This window comes from Amphibalanus amphitrite, unplaced genomic scaffold, assembly GCF_019059575.1.
Source record: "Amphibalanus amphitrite isolate SeventyFive unplaced genomic scaffold, NRLGWU_Aamphi_draft 002013F_arrow, whole genome shotgun sequence".
Classification (NCBI taxonomy): domain Eukaryota; kingdom Metazoa; phylum Arthropoda; class Thecostraca; order Balanomorpha; family Balanidae; genus Amphibalanus; species Amphibalanus amphitrite.
Genome location: NW_024883506.1, coordinates 55,907 through 79,120, shown reverse-complemented (window position 1 = coordinate 79,120; position 23,214 = coordinate 55,907). Strand labels below are relative to the sequence as shown.

Here is a 23,214-nt window from a genome sequence, read left to right as displayed (position 1 = left end):
ACGAGGACTCTGTAGAGTTAACACTAATCAAATATTGAAGGAGAGAAGAGGATTGTAAAATGCAGCTAGACCTAAAGGCTAATCAGCCGACCAGTCACCAACTTCGTGTCGGTCACCTAGATCATGCGCAAAGGCAGGACGGATTTGAGCCAAATAGTCATTTTGGGGTTGCGTTAATTATGCGTAGGAATACCGAAGGAAGCCATCAAGAGAAAAAGTTAATATTTCAATCATAAAAGACAAAATATAGACCTCTATCGCTAGTTCCAGTGGACGATAGATTTGCATTGCACTGAATAGGTAAGGGATGTGACATAATTGATTGACAGCATAAAAGCAATACGGATGAGTGTCATATGAACAGCTTAAAGCATGTCCTCCATTGATTCTCAATTTGATTATGAAGACCCACGAAAGCCAAGTATTTCAAACGTTCAAGGATTGAACGATAATACTTGGAAACCATACATTTCGAAAGTAGTTAGTGATCAATTTGATCAATATCTTAGCAAGTGCCTTGATATAATTTTGAGTGCCCGAATGATTCTTCAGCTCTTCTCAAGAAAAGCTTCAAAGTCAGCCGGAAACGGACCGGAAGTACACCGGAAGTGAGCCCGGAACTGCGAGTTTCCGGTGGCGGCTGGCTCTATGAGCGATCTAACCCTCTACCCGATCGCACAATGCGATCCTAGCGGATATTAGCGGGTTCACGCACGGACACAGCCCGACCCGATCGGGTATGACGTCAGTCAGTGACGTCATACTGGTGGCACTCACGGAGTGGCGGGAGCTGAGCAAATACCGGTACTCACACAGACACACATACAGACACACAGACATAAAGACGTCAGACACCACCCGATCCATCGCGGTACAGAGCGGCATAGTGGCAGGCTGGCAGCCGGCTGAAATGCACTATGGGAGAGAGAACAGCTAGCAAACGTGTCAGCCATTCCTAGATGCAGTCAAACGCAGTCGCGCCCAACGCACGATCCCTCAACAGTACCCCGTACTCATCTGTTCCCTTCTTCGCCCGGCTATGCTGATTAAAACACCGCAGAGGTATTCAAGATGACACTTTCAGCTACATAAAACAGGCACAGATGGCACCGAATTCAGCGCCTAGTAGTCCCCGCCCTCACCCTTATATGACGTCATAATATGTAGCGTTCTGGCGCAGATATCTGCCGACATCGCTGCATCATATTCAACCCGGCATGGCCTGATATTCATCTCCGTAACAGACAGAACGGGCTACCTATGATCCCGAATGTGTCCACTTATCGTCACTGTTCAGTTATGTATCGCAAAGCTTGATATACATTCTCCCGGCGGATTCACCACGCACATCCGTTCACGTGACCATGACGTCATCCCAGAGGTCCACAACTCTCCCGGCGGGAGGTCATCGGTGGCTGTGGCTCTCATCTCAGACAGAATCAGTTATCTCCCATTGGTGACGAGTCAGGGTTTTCAAATGCACCGCACTACGCTAGGGGTTCTCAAGCCCTACGCAGAGCAAGTATAATGGAATTAACCACTGCCACTAGTGAGCCTATCCACACAATGCCAAGCATATTTTCACTGCTCGTTCAAATTGCTACGATGGTTAATAAAGCCAAATGCAGTCATCCCCTACACAAGCACCGTCACACATCCCAGCCCTAAAATGTGCTACAAAATGCATAATAATGTGTGAAGAAGTTTGATGCACGATTTACGATTCTACTGATAGTGTAACGATTAAAAACTAACGCACGGTTTTATTGGGTGCTCGCCCTCTGGATTAGAGTCGTGGTACTTAGGTTTTCTAGCATTATTTTCGGTAACGTGTGCTGTGTGATTGTTCTGATGTTACCACCCGGCCTATTTGGTACACTTCTATTTAGCCTGCTGTAGTGAAGGAGCATAACTCTTGCTGACGACTGGGCCAGTCTGTCGGGTCGCTGACGTCCTCCACTGTGGTTTGATGCCCTCTGGTGGCGGACTTCACATGGACGTCGAGCTCCGGACTAGATGTCGCGACAGTCGCAGACAGCGTAGCTCCATCGCTGTTCACTGTCCGTGGACTGTTTCAGTGACTGTCCACTGCTCCACATATGCCGCCTTTCATTGCCGACCGTCCACCGTCCACCGTCCACCATCCACCGTCCACCGTCAAGCGTCCACCCCGCTAAACATGGGCATGGCTCGTGATCGCCCTGACCCTTTCAAACTGCTGGCTATAACTGTAACTACCTTTTCCCGGTTTGGTCACCACCATCTAATGTCTGTCACCAATGGCAAATGGCATTAGTTCACCAGTGGATTTTCCAGCGTCAGCAGCCACCGGCCAACGTCACCAATCAGTAGAGCACCGGTAAGGGGCCACCAGTCCGAGTCTCTATTTTTATGTCACCAATCTCTGCTAAGAGTTGAGCAAGTGGCCCGCTCCGATGAAGCGATTGAAGAAGTCAGTGACTACTCGAGATCATCAATTGATGTTCTCGTTGAATGTCACCACTGGTAAACGGTCCTTGGACAGTAGCTCGATTTCCGTGTCCAATGCCCATCAAAAGTTCTTGATCGAAGTTTCCCATAGACGTCCTCAATAGTTCTGTCATTCCTCTGTGCCAGCAGGCGATGCCTTCAGCCGCTGCTCCGCCTCGGTTCTCCCCTCCCTCCCTCCATCCCTCATCCTCCCTCTCCCTACCACCCTCCCTTCGGTCTGCTACCGGTCGGCCTTCTTGGAGACGCCGTTGCTCTCTGCCGTCTCCTCCATGCAGACATCGATCGAGTTGGAGACGCCCTTCTTCTCGTCGACGTCGTCTGGCGCGTCGTAGATATCCTCCTGTTTGTCCCAGTGCTGGCGATCAACCGACATCATCACCTGGTAGGAGACCAGCGCCGTGCAGAAGATGCCGCAGCCCAGGTAGAACACGTAGCTCCACCGCTCCATGGTCTGGTGACCGCGGATGATGGCGCCTGCGGGCGGAGAGGGACAGTGAGTGGAGGTTGAGGGTTCGATTCTCGGTGGAGGAGAAGTGATGGGCGATCTTTATGATTTTGTTATAACTGTTTAGATAATCGGGCTTTGAAAAGGTGATCTTCACCGAAATGAAAGAGAAAGATGGATTGAGTGAGGGATCGATACATAATTTGGAGCGTACAAGTGCAAGGATGAAGGAACCTATGCGACGCATCTGGTAATATCATTTCAATTGCCAATCTTTTTTTTAGTGTTTGCTATATGCTACTGCCACGAATATTTCAACACCAAGGAACGAGATAAAATGCACTCTGGCCGCCTTCTAAAAAGGACGCATTGAATGTGGCTGACTTCTATAAAAGACGCCTCGAGTCGTGCTTATCAATTACAACGACTTGTGGCCTGTACCAACATTTGAACCCAACATCTTTTGATATTCAAACCATCTACCAACCAGTAAAATGTGGTAATAGCGAGACCTAAACTTCCTGACTCCGCAGCCCCCCCCCTCCCCTTGTGACCTTTGCCTGACCTGTCACGATCGGGTTGAGCACGGCCACCGCGTTGGCCAGGAAGTTGGCGATGCCGTACACGCTTCCCGAGTAGTTGGGCGCGATGTCCAGGCTGTTCACCAGGTGTCCCGTGCCGATGAAGCCGTTGAAGAAGCCAGCCATGAAGAAGAAGAAGGTGGTGACGGCCGGCTGGCAGCCCACGAAGGTGACCAGCAACAGCAGCAGCGCGCAGCCACCGGTCACCAGAGTGGCAGCCGTACGGCGGATCTGTTCTGTGGTGACCCATCCGCGGCGCAGCAACAGGTCGCCGGCCAGACCTGCGCCGCAGAAGGCAATCCCTCTCCCCAGAAGTGGCAGGCCGCTGAGCAGACCGTTAGCGCGGATGTTGTAGCCGAGGATGTGCTTCATGTAGGTGGGGAGCGATGTGAGGAGGTAGGTCAGCCCCCAGCTGTTGGCACACTCTGTGATGACAATAGCCCAGACCGGTGGCGAGCGAAGCATCTGCAGGTACGGAGGTCGGCGCTCTGTGCGTCTCTTGGTGGCGTTGCCAGAGGCGATCAGACGTCTCTCTCGCTCGGTGATGCGGGGGTGGTCAGCAGGCGTGTCGTGCATCAGGGCGATCCAGGCCAGCAGCCACGCCACGCCCACGCCTCCGGTGATGTAGAAGATCGCTCGCCACCCGGAGCTGGCAGCTACCAGACCCGAGCAAGCGGACGTGGTGACGATGCCGAACGCCGTGAAGCCGTTGATGCAGCCGAGCGCCATCTGACGCTCATTGGTGGGGAACCAGCGACCCAGAGTGGGATACAGACACGGATAGATAACCCCGCAGGCCAGGCCTTGCAGGACCCGCACCACCATCACCCACGGCGCTCCGAGCGAGGCGGCAGCCGGGATCAGCAGGCTCAGGATTGCGTTGCTGCCCTGGCTGACTCCCAGAACGATCTTCGTTCCATAGCGCTCCGTGAAGTACCCTCCGGGAATCTGCGTCACCGTGTAGCCCCAGTAGAACGAGGAGAGGATCAGCCCCTGGGTGAACTCATCCCAGGCGTACTCGCCATCCTCCACGCGTGCGCCTGCTGAAGAAGGTGCCGTCTCGGTGCTGTTTCCTTCGGCGGAGGGCGGCGGGAGGTCGCCGCTGGCGTTCAGACAGATGGTGACGTGCGAGGTGCTGACGTGCGGGATGGCAGAGTGGTTCACCATTGCCACCACGCCGACCGACATGGTTACCCGCAGACTCATCTGCGGAACAGGGGAAACCGAGTTAGTGGGCATCCTGAGTTACAGGGTGTCCCATAAGTTCCTTCTCACCTAAATTTTTCTTTTAGAGGCTCTCTTATTTAAAGCCACGCTTAATTTATTTTGTAACTGAGCTTTTGGGGTTGCCAGGGCAACTGTGAATGTGCTCCACGGTAACTAATTCGTCTAGACAAAATATTTTTTGCCAGAGAGTTCACTTCCTGTGGAGACGGCTTACGCCGCAACATAGAGGTCTCCGATACGGGAACGTCTCGGTATTTAGTCCGCACTGGGCCATTCACAACGGTTGAGGGTGATTGAGGCCATCCAGTATGTAGCCAATGTCTGTCGCTAACTGGACGCACAGTCAACAAGTGACGCCGATGATTTGTCGGGAGTCAATCGCTGCAAGTTTATGCTCTTTTTTTTTGTCAGCTTTCACGAGTGAGCCATGTGGCCAAAACTGTGTGGCGCCAAAATGGCCGTCAAAAAGGTCTCAGCGTTAGAAAGTTGGTAAACATGCTTTTCAGGATGCATTACCAGCTGTCTAAGAGCATTATTTCAGGGTACCTAACTCAAGGTGACTTAAGCTCTACTTACCGGAGGGCTCAAAACAGTCAAAAACGTCTTAAAATGGCCAAACATGTGTTTCGTTATGCCTGAGGCTAAAAAAACTGGAGGGCCGATGACATCAATGTGGTCATCTGGACTACCTAGTCCGTGCTCGAGATAAAACACCCGTCCAAACCCCAAAACGGTCCCATATGGGCGACGGAAAAGGCCTTTGTGTCATCCCGCTTTATTCCTATGCAAAAGGCCAGGGTCACGGTAATGTGGGGTAATATGCGTCCAGACACTGATCACGTTGCGATTGATACTCCAGAAACAGTCTTGGGACGCAGAATGCTTCTCCAAGAAGATCTAGGAGGAGTTTCAGCTTTCTAGCTTAGCTCGAACCGCAAGTATGACCACATTTTTTTTAGGAGAAAATGGAATCCGGGAGGTCGTAGGCCCATCTTCAAGCAAGACAGTGCATCAGTGCACAGGTCAAGCAAAGCTTAGAAGCAGTGCCAGGAGACTGTGATAGGCGTCTGTGGCAAGATCACATCCCAGGCAACTCATCGGATCCAAATTTCATAAAAATGTGTTGGGAATATTGAAATCGAGGCTCGTCGAAGCGAAGCGGTGTTCCAGCATTGAGGAGCTCACGGACCATGCCAAGTCAGTCTGGGCTAACTTCAAGCCTGCTATGCTGCCAAACATGCCGGTTGGCATGTCGCAGCATGTATTCATGTGTTTGCCTATGAAATGGGGAGCACATTGAGGGATTATAAACATATCAAAACGCAATGTACTCTGTTTTACATGCAAATATAAGGTGAGAACGAACTTATGGGACACCCTGTAGTGGGGAGACAAGAAGTCGAGATATTTGGACAATGAGACGCGTTTTATTAAAGACAAAAGGCACTGAGCAGGGCGTTGAAAAGTCGCACTGAGAAACGGATAATCATGTGATGAAAACGATCATTACTATTGAAGTAAAAAGGCAACATCGAGAGCAAAACTTACAAATAGGTCAACTGGGGCTGCATTGTGCGATGTGAGGGACTATGCAAAGCAAAACAGTTATTACTCAGAATCAACTATTACAGAAAAATACGACAGTAAATGAAAGCGCTACCCCATTTACATAGGCGCGGGAGCCGGGGGGGCAGTGGGGGCAGCTTGCCCCCCCCCCCCCAACTCTGGGGCCGTGGGGGCGGTGCCCCCACAGCTTTGAGACGGAATACCACACTTGTTTTGCAAATGTTTTCTTTTTTTGTTGAAAAAGCCGAGGGGTGAAAAATAAGTGGCCTAAAACCGGTGAGAAAACTAGATTTGGGGGTACCCTAGGTTGATCTCTATCATGGTGTGCCCCCCCAGTCAGAAAGTAGTTCCCGCGCCCCTGCCCATTTACCTCCCCTCCCCCAATGAAATATTGTATAAAGATTCAAGTAAGATAAGGTACGTATATCGCCTGCTTACATCATATTTGAGGGCACACCCAGCCCCAGACGCCCACTCCAGATAAGAGGTTTGCTTGCAAACCACCTTCCTCATTCATCCCTTACTCTGATAGTTTCCCTTCGCCCACACTCAAGTTCTGGATATGGCAGCGCTCAGCGGCGGATCTGGCAGCCCGTCAGCTGACGCCCCGTCGGCTGAATCCTGTATCGATCCCGACCCAGCCAGCGAGCTGGCCACGTGCCTACACGTGGCACGTGGCGCGGGCTGCAGGCCGACCCGTGCGCCCCTCCCGCCTATACACGTGGTGCGGGCTGCAGGCCGGCCCGTGTGCCCCTCCCGGCTCCCCAGCTGAAGGGAGTGAGGCGGTGACATCTGGAGAGTTTTTTATCGCAGCTGTCCCGAAGGAGTCCCGGAGACGCTAGCCAACACCAGTGAACTGGAGTAGTCAGATTGAAAGGAACGCAACTGTGTATCGGTGAAATTGAGCTGGAAACTGTGGGACGCTAGAAGGCTGCACTGAGCCCTGTTTGGAATTAGAATTGAACACGCATTCGTCCCGGATGACGCAAACTCGAAGCAGTCAAGAGATCTCGTTTTGACTCTGAACGCCGAGTTTGTAGAGTGGGGGCGTCGCATTCGAGTGTGAGACAGCCGACTGAACTTTGCAGAAAACCCACGCCTTGCTGGGGATGAGGGGAGAGGATGGGAGGGGAGGGGAGAGGATGAGACTAACATCGATTGCGGAGTCTGGAGAGATGTGAGAGAGAGGGGAGGAGAAAGACAGAGATGTGGAGGGAGCGCAGCCCGTCGGTGCGACGATATCACGGTCTAAATGGAAACGGAATGGCTGCTTTATTCTACCAAAGGGATGCATCCGATATGGTAAAAGACGGAGATATGAAATAAAAGAGAACTTATCAGTGCATAATTCTATCGGTAGGCCACTTAGTCATTTGAGAGAAATCTTCTGACCATGAGCATTAACAAATTCCTTTGACATATTTTCTAAACTTTTTGCCACCGGCATCTCCAGCCCTCCAATCAGACAGTGACGTCATAATGACGTCAGCAGTCTCGTAGGGGGGCGACCGGAGGGGGGAGGGCGTGAGGGGGATTAAAGTTGTCTGAGCTGATAGTGCTATCACAAATCATGACATTAGTCAGGGACAATAGATTCGTCAGGCTGCCAGGCCTTTTACCTTATTATATATCGGTGTTACTAATTTCAGTCCAGGGCCTCGGCTAAGGAATTTTGACTACTGGGGCAAATCGTCAAAGTGTGTTGGCGCCATGCTGGGGGGGGGGGGGGGGGTGTTTGAACACCTGAGGTTTTTCGCTGATGTCTCAAAAACGGCGGCGCTCCATCATCCATCAATTCTACATGTGTTGTAAATATTTCAGACCAAGGTCATTCAAGATTAGGTCACCAGGTCACTTCAAGTGACCTCACCTCATAAAATGTTTCAATATAGGTATGCCGTAGCTACACCGACGAAGTGACCGATCGCTTTGAAACTTTCAGCGGTTGATAAGAGCAACAGCATGTACAAAATTTATATCTCGGAATTTTCATATCGTTGACCTAAGGTCAGCTCAATTTTGCGACCTCTATTATAAGTCAATGGGAGAAAATTCAAAACCACCTCTTTTGGAGGAAAGTTATCCTAAACACTATAAAACACTGTACGTGACTTCGACACACTGAACATGAAAATAGCACCCGTGACCCTTGTTTATGCCCCTGAGGTCATATCAGTTCACGAATGGTATCTAACAGTTTTTCGCGAATAACTTTGAAAGAGGCATGCTAGAGCGATGAAAATGCCTTAGTTGTGTTTGGCTCGACGATTCAGATCGACTGATATGCAACATGACAATTTCCGGTCAGATCATGACCTTAACCTGAGGTCGAATTTTCATGTTGACCTTCAAGGTCAAATTGTTGTCTTGACGAGAGGAACACGATGTCGGTAAAAGAAAGCTCGTGCGAGGCATGAGTCAAAAGTTATTGCAGAAAAATTGTTCCCGAAAAAATCGTCTATTTTGGTAGTTTTTGCCCCTTGCAGGCAAAACCGTTGACGTTAGGTCAAATCTAAGAGAAATAACCAGAAAGCATGCTAATATGGCTATCAAATGCGCTTTTCCGCGGTGCTGTAGCTCTAATTGGTTCCCGAGTTATGCGTCGGCATCTTGTAAACTGTCGATATTCGACCTGAAAATCGGCGAAATTTGGCCTTCACCATGACCTGACCTTTGACCTGACCAAGTAATTTGCCGAAGTGGCCGAAGTAATTTCGTCATTATTTTTGACGCTCTTTCGAACGAAGATGGATTAGGAGGTGCAAAAAGATATGTTTGCCAATGCAGCCTATATTTTTTATGGAAATTGAGGGTGCAGCTGCACACCGTAACTCCCTCTTCCGCCGCCCCTGATTTCTTGTCACAAACGTCTTCAACCGCTCCCGAATGAAAGAATGTACGTTAATATTGATATATTATCATTTTGTGGAGGTTGGGCAAAGCCTGACCACTACTGGGGCATTCCTTGACTCTACTGGGGCATTTACCCCAGTATGCCCCAGTAGTTAACATGTTAGCCGAGGCCCTGTTTCAGTCCTAAATGATACCATTATATGACGTCTAACTGCGGGAATGATTTATAATTTAGAAGAAGCTCCGACAGCTGACATGACAGTCGTGTGACAGTGGGCGCTTCAAGTTCCAGGAGACACTCTGAATTCTGCTTGTCTCGACGCCAACTCAACTTTTGCCATATGACAGTTTAGATGTCAGCCCGCAGGTCAGCTTAGATGTCAGCTTATGCCAGCTTAGATACCACAGCTGACAGATGGCAGCCCGATATAACTGACTGACTACTTACCGGCCTAGAACTTGTGACATTATCATTCCAACTAGACTATGATTCACCGTCCTAACTTCCTTCTTTTCTATCCTAACGATTGTATCCCCTTTCATCGTCTTTCCTCCCCCTCTCTCTCTCTCTCTCTCTCTCTCTCTCTCTCTCTCTCTCGCTCTCTTGCTCTCTCGCTCTCTCGCTCTCTTGCTCTTTCGCTCTCGCTCTCTCGCTCTCTCGCTCTCTCGCTCTCCCTCTCTCTTCTCTCTCATTCTCTCTCTCTCTCTCTCTCTCTCTCTCTCTCTCTCTCTCTCTCTCTCTCTCTCTCTCTCTCTCTCTCTCCCTCTCTCTCTCTCTCTGTCTCTCCACTCTATTATGCCCAGCACCGTCGCCAAATGCCCGAAATATTCCACCCCTGTCGGCTCAACAAATCACCGTACCACCCCGACCCTGCCCCCCCCTCCCCAGTGGCGACCCGAGGGGGAAGGGGCCAGTGCCAACTGGAGCATCGCACTTGCCAGTTGTGGCGCACCATAAAACCGAGGAAGCACCTCTGACGTCATCAACGTCACAGTAGAGGAGACGGGGCGTCATACCCATTCGGACGAGACATCTGCTAGGAAGCTACCGGGGTCATATCTGCCGAGGTCATGTCCGATGGGGCCGGCATATCCGACGGGGTCATATCCGCAGGGATGACCTGTCACATCCAATGGGATGACTAGTCATATCCTATGAGATAGCCCGTCATATCCCCTGGGTCGATCCGTCATAACCTCTTTCCCGGATGGCCCATGCAAGTAGCCAGCCCTTGGTTCCACCAAGACAACCATCTATTCCATCAGTAGTGATCATTTGTCCGGGCAAGCTGCCCCCGCCAACCAAGATCATTTGAACACGGTCGGATCAAATTTAGTACTTGCTCTACCAAAAACGACCCACTGTCCACGAAGGACAATATGCATTCAACTTTTTTTCTTAAATCCGTCCTTGACCCTCCTTTTCGTTGGAGGTCACGGCAAAATGTCACGAAGGAACCTATATCATACCAGCCAGACAGGGCAACTAACAGTGCCCTCCTACCAGTTTCTTACCAACTGGTTCATGACAGTTCATGATAAAGAGCTGCTCACTTCAGAGGCCACCGCTGACCGTGAGAGGCTGGCCACGACTGAAGAGATACAAATGGCTAACATGGACAATCAATCGGCCCGCCATGAACATAAAAAGGCTGGTTCTGGGCGTTAACGACCAGGCCGGAAAAACGTTTCAGAGAATGTGATAGGAGAATTTAAGTTTATGACAGAGATGAGATTATTAGAGTGAGTTATGTCATCGAATTGGTCTCCTAAAAAACTCCGCTAGTCTTGTTTTTCCTCCACTTAAACTCCTCTGAGTTACTTTAACCCTCGCATGTGTGCGGCGTTTGCCAGCTTCTAATGTGTAGGGGGGGGGGGTCGGTTGGACCCCCCCTTGCCGTTTGGCCCCTGATCGAGCTAGAGCTTCGCGGAAAAAAACGAGCGTGTTGCCCGTGACGAGAGGAAGCCGATGATACCCAATTTTAAGGTCCTAGGTCATTGGTTGACCTTCCAGGTCAGGTCAATGACCCAAAGTCGGGAAAATCGGGACCTGTTAGAAAGTCGTAAAGTGTGGCTGCTAAGGGGTTTTTCGGGGTGCTGATCACGAATATTGTGTTAGTTTTGATCACAGATGATGTCTTTAAGCATTTAGACCAGGTCGGGTCAGGTCAGGTCAGGTCAACCAGTAGGCGTCGTGACGGGTATTCGTAGTACGTGTCAACCGCCTCTGACAGCTTCGTAACATGTTACGAAGGCACCAAAACTACTTCTTAAATGTTCAAATGGTTGCTAAATTCGAATTCAGCTCCAAAAACTAGCCTAGAAACATGTACAGCTCGAAAAAGTGAACCGAGGTCACCCGAGGTCACCAAAGGTCAATGACCTGACCTGACCTTCAGGTGACCTTGACACTCACCCTAATGCATGGAAGCAACATCAAATCACATGTTTGAACGTTTGAAACCACGAAAAGCTCGCAAAGCGCGGCTAATGCAAGCCGACATACGCAGAATCGCGATTCCGGCCAAACATGGTCTCGGAAAAGAGGTCACAGGTCAAAGGTCATTTGGGTCAGGGTCATGAAATTTTCAGAGTAGGTGTAAAATTGATCAATGTGAGGGTACTGAAAGTTTCGTCGCGATCGGCCGCTTTTTACGCGAGTTATTCGCGAAAAACCATGGGGGGTCCATCCGACCCCCCCCCCCCTACACATGCGAGGGTTAACTGAAACCGGCATAGCGATAGAAGAGTACTGGTGGTAGAATTCAAAGGCTTTATTGCGACTGAGTTGCCTTGCTATAGTAGTGTAAAACTAATGGCATTAACGTGCTATTATTACCGAATCCTGATAGCATTTTTGTGTTGTTAATTGATATTTTGGCTCAAATATTGTCTCGAATTACGCTCGCTGCGCTTATCTCCATTAATCTACATTTTACCACATTTATTTATCTCAGACATGTCACCGTAGCTGTTATGTACACCCCCCATTATTTTGGAATTATCAACATTCAAATTTTCCGATTGTTTATTCCAAATCTTGTGCCGGCCCATTAAATACTGGCTAGCCCGAAAAGCCATCCTAGAAGTCCTTTCTGTTCACAGATGAGCAGCATTTGGGGTTCCGATCACATAAAGCACACTTCACAAACTTTCGGGTCTTACGGACGATGAAAGGCGCCTGACAAACTTCGTTCGATTCAATCAAAATATGGCCAACAGCGTAAACAAATAAAATCTAGGGAACTTTTAGCATCAGCGTTGAATAATGGAGTCGTGCCAACGCATTGAGAGCTGACTCAGGCAAGAAAGACAACTTAAGTAGGTGAGTCATAAAAACGTCTAGCGACGTATGGTGCGTGACCGTTTTGTACCGGAAATGTCTTTAAATTTGTGGATCCATATTTTATGGTTGTGAATAACTAGTGTAAGATTTGATCTTTTCAATTGTTTATTATCAGCTTTGGTTCCGTATATTTTGATCCTTTAATCCGTCTGTGGCCACTTTTTGGGCAGCATCCATTTTTCCGTGGTTGCATCGACGCCCAAAATGTTACACCCCGCCAAAATTCCAGCAGTATTCACCGCACAACATGTAGCCAAGCTGACCGATCTAGGCTAATCTAGCCAGTCTAGGCTAATCTGGCATCGCGCTGGGCGCTGTGACAGCCGCCGATGCCAGATTCCGCGCCGGCGGCACAATTTTAGAACGATAATTTACAGGTGTGGCGGCGTCCGAGGACATCGCATCTGGCAGCGTGGCAGTGGGGCGCAGTGTCGCAGTTCTGCCAAGACTGGACAGGCCCAGTTTCAGATACATGCTGGGGTATGGGTAGGGTCGGTACACTAGTGAGATTTGTGGACATGTGTTGGCTCGGTTAGTAAAATCTCCAGCCAAGAACGTACTATGGTTCGCGGGGCACAGGGTGCAGAGAAATGAATACCGACACCGGTACCAGAGTGACTCAAAGAATGGCGTTTGAAGCTCTGCAATTGTCGGTTAGATTGTTTGAAAACATGCTCATGGAATGTTGTGGTAAACTATGAAATGATTTCGTTTCCATCGTGAACAAAATTAGACATAGTGCCAACTTTTTGCGACTTTGGTAGGTCTCACTCGCTAATTATTCAGTATTCACTCGCCGTTCATTATTCCAAGTCTGCCCCAACACCACACTATTTGTTCCCCTTCCCCATCAAGCGGCGGGGTGTCCGTCCATTCCGACCTGGCACTGTTTTGTGCCGCCAGACCGCCAGCAGACAGCGGGGCCATTGTCTGTCGTGTTCATTGACTCACTCCCTCACTGACCTGGGACACTATGCCTCCCCCCTCAGTGGGAGGGGGCACCCCCAAACCAAACAGAAGTCGAGCTGGAGTAAGTCCGAGCTGCCAGCCTGGCGCGGAGGCTCAAAGGTCAGATTATCCTGTACAGAAGATACTAACAACAGAGGATATAAGAAGGTGGATGTTTTTTCGTCTTGTTTTGGTTTTACCCGAAAAGAGTGTAAGGATTTGCCTTTGATAGGACAATCTCTATACGGCCTTGGGACAATCTGAGAGCTCGAAATGTTCTATGGTAACTTTTGCGACCGTTGTGAAGGAACATATAATGCGCAATTTTATCAACTGGAAACCCTTACAATATAAAATGAACACAATCATTTAATCAAATTAGCCAACAATGTGGCATTGATGGCAGTCTGAAGCTCGAATACATCGTTCGATCATCGCTTCCCTTTGCATCTCTATATCTGTACGAACGCTTGCCTTGGCGCTTCTGACGGTGACCTGCCAGCAGCTGATGGATCATATGACGTCATAACCTTTGAGGGACGGCCCAGCTGACGAAGGAGTCACGTGAGTGTCCGACTCGATTGAGACACCTACGTTGTTACGAGCCGGACGGCCGTGTCTTTTGAGCATCGGAACAGATACATTTGCTGGACGTAAATGTATAAACATAATGAACTGCCGACTGACTATTTTTGGCATAAATCGGGCGAAGGCGATTCAGCCTATAAATATGCAGCTATTATATAAAATGTATAAGTGAGCCATTGGTGTGCCGGACTGCCAGAAATAATGCATGTTATAAATAGTGTGTGTGCTATTCCGCATAAGATTTGGTGTGAGCGATAGCCAAAACTTACCCTTGCTTTATCTGGCTTGTCCTAAAATTAACATGATTGCCCTATAATTGATTGGCAGCCAGAATATTGCCCCGTGATTAATCACAACTTCTTGGCAATGCCACTGATTATCTATTTCAAATACCCCGTAACTCACACTTCCAAAAGCTGCTTACTTTTCCAGCATCGACTGCAAACATATCTCAAAGACCAAATACTTCACCAAAGTCTCCTGCCCCTAATATCTTCAAAAAGGATAGCCTATGGAATATCTGCCCATGTCCTCCTTACCTTTTCCTTCTCTACCGCTCGCATCTCCTTTATGTTTCCCCCCCCCCCTCTCCACGACCAAGCCCCCTCCGATTTCTATCCCACTGCCGAAAGCCCTTCTCTCTGTAGCGGGGTTTATCTATCCTGCCTTGGCCCATCCTTCCCGTTTCCATTCCAAGCCCTTCGTTGTCTCTTTAAGCCCGCTGTTTCCCACATTTCTATTCCTTTCCCTCCTCTCCTTCTTTTCTCTGCCTTCCCCCGTCGTTTTCCTCCTTCACTCGCCGCCCATGCCCCAAGTGACATCCCTCCCGCTGCCGTGCCTCAGCCCGCAATCCTACCTAAGCCCACCCTGGCGCTTTTACCTGCACCACAAAGCCCCACGTGGTGAGAAGCAAGACGAGCAGGCGGGCAGGGGGCTGAAGACAGCCACTCGCGCCATCGCCCGCACCACACGAGTTATCTGGCGACAAACGCGTCCGGCGGCGTCAGGTCACAGGTCAGCGCAGAGGTCACAGGTCAGTGCAGGTCAGAGGTCAGCGCAGAGGTCATAAGTCAGCGCAGAGGTCAGAGGTCAGCGCAGAGGTCACAGGTCAGCGCAGGCCACATGTCAGCGTACGTCAGAGGTAGAGCGGGTCAGAGGTCAGCGCAGGTCACAGGTCAGCGCAGAGGTCACAGGTCAGCGCAGAGGTCATCAGTCAGCGCAGAGGTCACAGTTCAAAAGGTCAGCGCAAAGGTCAAATGCGTCAAGCCACTGTCAGCCCAAAACATCATTAGTTGGCGCGAAGATCGTAAGTCAGTGGTCAGAGATTATCGCAAGGGTCAAACATGTCAGGTCACAGGTCAGCACAAAGATCAAACAAACCAGATCATGGGTCAGCATAAAATTCAATCAAGTCAAATCACAGTTCAACACCTTGTCATAGGTTGAGTCACATGTCACAGGTCAGCACGAAGGACCAACGCATCAGTCAGAAGTCAGCTTTTTGGTCGCGTTCAGGTAATGTTAAGCGTTAGGTGACAAGTCACCGGTAGCACATGTCGACGTTAGGTCAGAGGTCAGAGGCCCACAGTTCAAGCGTCAGGGTCATTCACGGGTCAGAGATCAGCTGTCTGAGGCGATTCCCTAGTTCAGAGCTCAATAAATGACTATGCTAATGAACATAAACGTCAGTCATTGGAAAATTTTGAGAATGTACAGTAGGTCGTATGTGACAGTCATTGTCAATCCAGGCTAGGTTGCCCGTCTGTCAAAGCCATGTTGCAGGTCATAGGTCAACGGTGTGAGTCGGTTGTCAGGTCAAGTAGCTTAGGGTGAGAAAATTTGGGGATAATAATTATCACCACAAAGCCCTTAACAAAATTTTGCGTGATAGGTCTGGAAGTTGCCGAAACCCCAAAGCTGCTACAATCATAAATTCAGGAAGGACAAAATAAGTTATCTTTTAAAGACAAAGTCCAAGCCCCAACCGGAAAGTCTACAGCTCTCAATATGAGCCGGGTAGCCGAATGGCAAGAAACTGGCTTCAAAATTACATATCCATAAAAGCGATAAAAGAAAAGAGCAAGATCTCCCGTTTTACCAGCTTGGTCTACTGGAATGAAACTAATGTGAAACATGGTGAAACTTTGTGCAATGAACAAGGTGTGTTAAATAGTGCATCGGCACATGTAAATCCACATTCAGTAAAGTTCATCAAATTAAATAAATTTATTTTTAGAAAGAGAAGTATGGGTAATCGGTAAATGAGGAAATACGTGAGGTTTGTTGGGGTAGATAACCTGAGATAAAATGTCACACATGTCTGTCAAAACATGAATGACAAACACACCAATTGTTGTGACAAAGTTAGCTGAGATTCATCAAAAAAAGAGTGAGAATTTATAGTTACTTAATCAAAGAAGGCATCAGCAAATTGTGAAAAGCAAGACAGTTAGCTTTATTTTACTGTGGATGCCATCGAAAGCAACATGAATAGCATAGAATGAGTTCAAGTACGTTAGTCGAAATGTTTCTAACAGCAAAACAACAGCGAAAGTGACAACAAATCACAACGTAAACGAAATCAGAAAACAAACGACACAATTCAGAACTACCCGAAAAGGGTGACAAACCAGAATAACTAAAATCATAACAAATGCCCTTCTTCATTTCATAGAAAAACTCCCACTATCCCAAAATATATTTTACATTACATTTACATAAAAAAATCATGCATATAATGATCAATTTAATTGATAACATATCTGATAACCAACGTATTCGATTACCAAAGTGATTGATTCATAAATGACAAAATAATTATAACAGCAACAGAACAATAAAAGCGACAGGATATAAAAGCATTTAAAACCTTCAACGCCATTCCCACCACCAGTTGGAGCGTACCCCCCCCCCCCCCTAACTCGTGCTTCCATTTTACATGTAAAGGCACCAGAGGCACCCACCCAACCGCGCAATCACGTATGTACTACGCAGTTCACATGAACTATCCCAGTAATCACTGGCAATTTACTTTACTCCCAATTTGCAGCGGCAACACCATACAGCCACACGTCACTGGCTATCAGGGTTACTCAAATCAGAGGTCAGGGCACGAGTGTATAGTGTGGATCCCAAAGCTTTGAATGGGCTTCCGGGCGGCGTATTCGCCAATAGTATTACACGAATCGGCCCACCAACTAGCGACATCTCTAGTGCGACGTCATAGCCATCCGACGTGACAATCATGCATTGAGGCCAGATTTGAGTTGAGACTTTTTTTTAACCCGCGCCCTGATGGGGGGGGCCATTTTGGCCCCCCCCTGTGGTTTTTCTTAAATAGCGAGAAAACGGCGGCGCGCAGCGCCGCCAAATTTTGGGTACCTTACCGGGCATCAATTTGACACCTTCACACAAAATTTCAAGTCACAGGTCACCTCAGGTCAGGAGTTATTGAGGTCAAACTGAGGTCATGTTCGAGCAAAAATGAGCAAAAAACATGACATCTTGAAACGCTCACCAATTCTACAGTTAACAAGCAATTTTAAAGTTCTTTATGTGGTTGTGTAGAGAAAAGACGGCGCTACAAAACTGCTATCTCGGATTTTCGAAATTTTGGGAATTTGACCCCCAAAAATCAAAAAAATTGATTTTTTTAGAAAAACTCAAAAAATTCCAAAAAAATTTCGAATTTCGAAAAAACCGGAATATATGTGATAGTCCCTGCGCTCTTCGATATACATACCAAATTTTAGATCGATACCTCTTTTTTTGGCCAAGTTATGGCGAAAAAACTGTTAAAAATTGATGACGTCAAATTTTTGAACTCAATTTTTAGCAATTCTAGACCTCGTAGCGCAAAACGGAGACCACCATTGAACTCCCCGTGACGAGCTGCATCGAATCGATACCCATTTTATGCAAAAATATCAACTTTGAAATTTGACCTAATTTGACCTGACCTTGACCTGACCTTGACCTGACCTTGACCAAAACGTGACCTAAGCTGGCCCTAAAGTCTGTCTGACCCACATAATCGCATTTGTCATGTAAAATGGACCATAAAACATGTATCACACGACACTTTCATATTGTGACCCCCCCAGTGACCTGACCTCTGTGACCTGACCTGGTATCAGTGACCTCAAATAGCAAAATGTGTTTTTGAAGAACATTTCTCCATCGATGATTTTGAATGAAGTGCATTTTACTCGATTTTACAACGCATTTCTTGAAATGCCTGTAAACGGTGAAAATTCGACCTTTGACCTGACCTGTGACGTCATCGGTTTGACCGAGGTCAATGAAATTGGGTCACAAGGTAGTTCCCCGCTGGGGCTATCCAACACCGTTTACCGCTTGTCGCTATGTTGCGTGGTTCTCGAGATCTGAGGGGGGGGGCCAAAATGGCCCCCCCCCCCATCAGACCGCGTTGCTCGGCAGACCCCATCTGGGCGCGGGTTAATTGTATATGGCAATTCAATTGACAGTGTATCGTCGTAGCCGAGTGGTTAGAGTCTCGGTGTGATGAGCGAAAGGTCGATGGTTCGATTCCTGCTTTAGCGGTTCTTTTCTAAGAAGTCGGTTTTAGACACGCATTTTTGGCCCCTAGGCCCTAAGTTCGCACGCCAATATCGTACGACCAATAAATCTATGACAAGTATTCATCTGATTAAGGAATAAGTTGCAAAAGAACTGCAGTTGCAGTCTGTACCTGAAATACCAATTGTGTTACGGTACTGTCGATACTGTCGATCCCCTGGTGGCAGAAATGTTAAAGTTATAGTTAAGGCATAGCTCCTATAGATGACGCCTTTGACGGCTGGAAACTGATAATCTCGTCCCCTGATTACGCTAACAGCTATGCCCAACTTTTTTGTGCATGGTGATTCTTACATGAAAACTATCTATTGCATGCTAACCAGCGTGCGATTTTTAGCTTAGTTTTCGCTACTTTTAGGTACTTTACCTTGCCAAGTGCCACCTACTTTCAAAAGGTCAGCGCCACCCCTGTCATATCCAGCAGGAGCTGCGTGCTCGGTGCTTTCACCCATTGGCAGTGAGAAATATTGATCAATGGTCATCGCCCAGCACCATTTGTCTTTCCATTGGCTACGTTCGCATAGTATGCACTATGCATTAGTGATGTCAATTGTCAATCACAGAAAATCAGAACACCGATACCAAACCAAATTCAAACAAAAACCATTGGAAAATACCGAAACCGAACCAATCTGTTGGACTGCAAATATTTCTCTTAGGTATGCAACATATTCATTTGAAGAATGCTTGCCTCTGATTTCTTAGGTGCACGCCGTTGCAAATGTATCCAAAAAAACGCACAATGACAGATAACACGAAAATTGATGTCGCCGAGTGGATTCGAACCACCTACTTCCATATCACCATTCCGATACTCTAACCACTGCGCCACGGCGTCAACACGTACGATGGAGTTTAAATGTCATTAAGCTAAAACTTAGCTTCAATAGACTCCACCAAGGGCGAGGACCGAACGTATGACGCCACGCTGACGTCACTCAAGAGGCACGCTATTGGTCGGGCCGATTCGTGTAATACTATTGGCGAATACGCTTCCGGGCGCCGGGGCACCAGGCACAGGCCGGCCTGACACGCCACATCAGCGCTAAATATGACACAGGCGTACGGCAGAGGAAAGTTAAATAACTAGTTTTCTTGTTTTCACCCAGGCACGCATTCCAAACTGAAAAAGAGGCGAAGGTCGCGAGGGACCTTGAAACCTAAATTTAGGTGTCAAATTAAAGGTAGTGTGCCAGCTTTCTTGGACCGTATGGAGTTAATGGCCCAGATAAGGAGAACCGGATTTTTAGAACTTATCCATACCTTCAAAACTCATGGAAACGTCTTAAATTCTTCAAATTTTGAGTACCCCAGTGCGAAATTCGCCCCGACGGGTTGTCGGTCGTACCCCAACCACATTTCACACCACTATGAACAATAAATGCACACACTGAAATCGCTATTACCGATATGCTCATCCAATCAAGTTTCGATAAACCCGTTCATCATCATCTCCTGCGGTTTCGAACACGCCTGTTAGGTGGCTTCTGATGCTCGTCGAGGTCGGAATTTCCAAATACGCGTGGTGCGTCGGGCCGCGCGCTCTGACTTCGGCCAAGAAAAATGCGTCAGCTGATCATTGTCATTTCTGCCACTTGCGTGTGGTGAAATGGGGTCATAACTTATAAGACGGCTTTTTCATATCAATTATTTTACATAAAATCATATTTCAAACCATAAATAATGTTCGACAGCCAAATAAAAGAAACAATACCAATACGGGCTTACAGTTTAAGGCTCGACATTGTGTTGTCTACGATTAGACAGCTGATAACTCATTCCCGTACGTCGTATGGTCGTAACACTATAATGACCTTTGCTTATTGTCACAAGTGCGCCGCATTCGCGATTGTTGCCCGACGCCTGTTTGCAGGTGAGCCCACTACAGTTGTTATACATATCTAAAAACCGATAAACTTTTAGGCGAAAAAGGCACTATTCCAGGCCCATTTTTGATTTTTTTTTGCGATATTAGGTAAAAACAGAAGCTTCTTATCCTAGGAAAAATAAAATGGGAAATCTTTCAAAGGTGGCACACTACCTTTAATATAAATATAGCTAAATCCATCACATGGTGGCTTACAACAACCTATGAAGACTATTATACGGGGCGCCGTTGTAATGAAAATGCCTTTTTCGTAATATATATTCCCGACCGGGGCTGGGAAAATGCGTTTTATTCACCGAGGTTTTTGTGCGGAGGACCGAGTGCCGGTAGGCACGAGGTCCGTAGCAAAAAACCGAGGTGAATAAAACTGCATTTTCACAGCCCAAGGTTGGGAAGAGATTTACCACATGCCGTACCGGCGCAACAGTTAATATCATATTCATTTGATATTTTACACTTTAATCTTAATATTGTGTTAATATTATAGTAATACTATGTTCATATTTATAGTCACCGTGATTATTTATTTGTGTTTTTCATTATTAGGCTGCGTTGAGTATGAAAGATGAAATTCCTACTTCCCCCTTATTTAGGGTTTGAAAAAGCTGAGGATGAAGATGGTGAAACGCCAGAAGTTAGAATAAAGATATGGAGTCCAGCAGGAGTGAGGAAACCGTGAGGAAACCGTGAGGAAAACTAAAAATTGGGTGAAACGCTGAATCAAACGCGTCTTGGATCCCAGCTGGAACAATATTAAATGTTTCATTGTGGCACGTTAAGATGCTTCACGCATTTAAATTGTTCGTTTTTTTTTTGCGTGCATTATGTAGAAATAATGATTATTCCGACCATGCTCTGCAGCAATAAATACATTGGCATTGGAACGATAACCTTGTTTAGTTGAATTACGTCGACAGCAAAAGTAACCGAAGGTTTGTTGTCAATAGTTAAAACACTATTCTTTAGAATTGTGTTTTTCTATTGAAAAACAAATCTGAGTTCCCTGACAATTTGGCAAAAGCTGCCTGAGATCAGTACAACTTGATGCTCTTGAAAACGGCTGGTCCAAATATTCTGATTTTTTCAGGATTTCTAGTGGGCCAGGTGATCTACGTTCTGGTATGGGTCTCCCCTCCGCGGACCATCTGGTGCACGTGCCACGTGACTTTAAAAATTCCCGTGTTAAGCCAATGGGGAAAATGAAAAAATGCGTTCCACGGCAGATTGCTCGAAAACGATCCAAACGACCCCCCATTTTCTTACATGCAGATCAACCACCATTCGGTGCACTACCCATGGGTATGTCGCAAAGTGGCCGGAAAAGTCCAGAACCACGTGCCACGTTCCGTTGAAAATGACCCTGCACACCGGAAATTGGGACTTTTGGTCATTTCGGCGCACCCATGATGCATACTATGGCGTGGGTGACCAAACAATGGGTGTCATCCGGTCGGCAACTGTTTAAGGTGTCGTCCAGTGGGCCAAAGTGGTAGTTTCAAACTTTTGGGATCCACCACTCTGGGGATTCTTTTTGACAATATACTTACGTTTCTTGGCGCAATGTTCATTCCACCCAGCCGGTCGTCAATGCGTTAGATGACCCAAATGACGATTGACCTGAAGGAAGTTGGGGGCAAGGAACACGCACGTGCCATCCGTTTTTTACTCGGGCGCTTTCATCTAGGAGATTTTTGCAGATACGTCAATGCGTTAGATGACCCAAATGACGATTGACCTGAAGAAAGTTGGGGACGAGGAACACGCACGTGCCATCCGTTTTTTAATCGGGCGCTTTCATCTAGGAGATTTTTGCAGATATCTTTTTGATTTGTGAAAATGACCAGCCTAGCGGTATGCCAGCCGCTGATAAATTATTATCTTGCTGCGGCCGGGCGCTTATTTGCGGTGTTTGCGTTTGGCGGCTGGCGGGCGACTTTTAGTCGTTTTCGGTTAGCAGTTAGCGTCGGTGCGGTGCGGGCGGTTTTATTTTTTTCGGCGTTTCGGCGTTTTTTTCTGTGTGGTTTGCGGCGGTCGGGTGATTTTTTGCCGTTTGCGTTGGCTTTTCGGGCGTGCGTTTTACACGTTTTGCGGTGTTTACGTTTTGCGGCGGGCGGGCGTTTTGTGTTTTTTGCGGTGTTTGTCTTTGGCGGCGGGCGGGCGGGCGGGCGGGCGATGCGGGCGGTTTTCTTCTTTTTTTTGCGTCGTTTGCGGTGTTAAATTTGTTTGCGGTTGGCGGGCGGTTTTATTGTTTTGCGGCGTTTTTGCGTTTTTTATTTGCGGTTTGCGGCGGGCGGGCGTTTGTTTATTTTTTGCGACGTTTGCGTTGGCGTTTCGGGCGTGCGTTTTGCGCGTTTTGCGGTGTTTGCGTTTTCCGGCGGGCGGGCGTTTTTCACAATTCAAAGTCCAAACCTTCGGGCCACAGCGCTCCTCGAAAAACGCTGCCCTCGAGTATGTAAACACGCAGTCACTTACTTTTGCTGTTGCTGTTAGTGAACACACAATCCGTAAATATCTTCTTTGAAATTGGTTCTTCCGCTCAGAATATTCAGTAAAACTTTGTCTGGGAAAATCAAAAAGCCCTAGGGCCGAATCGTTTCCCAAATACCTTCAACATTAGCCGAGGCGGGCCGAAGCCATTTCCCAAATGCACGTGCTAATGTTAAAGGGATATCTCGGCATGTGG

At 47.7% G+C, this 23,214-nt stretch overlaps 1 protein-coding gene across 1 annotated transcript in view; it reads right to left on the bottom strand.

Moving 5' to 3' along the window:
* Positions 1-1,180: 1,180 nt before the first annotated feature.
* The window catches only part of LOC122376095 (sialin-like), a 61,597-nt gene continuing 39,563 nt past the window's right edge, over positions 1,181-23,214 (bottom strand). The window contains exons 3-5 of the mRNA XM_043355789.1: positions 14,925-15,022; positions 3,501-4,722; positions 1,181-2,964 (exon numbers count right to left, since the gene is read on the bottom strand). Of these exons, the coding sequence (XP_043211724.1) occupies positions 2,711-2,964; positions 3,501-4,722; positions 14,925-15,022 (1,574 nt within the window). The 3' untranslated portion in view covers positions 1,181-2,710. The remainder of the gene's footprint in view (positions 2,965-3,500; positions 4,723-14,924; positions 15,023-23,214) is intronic.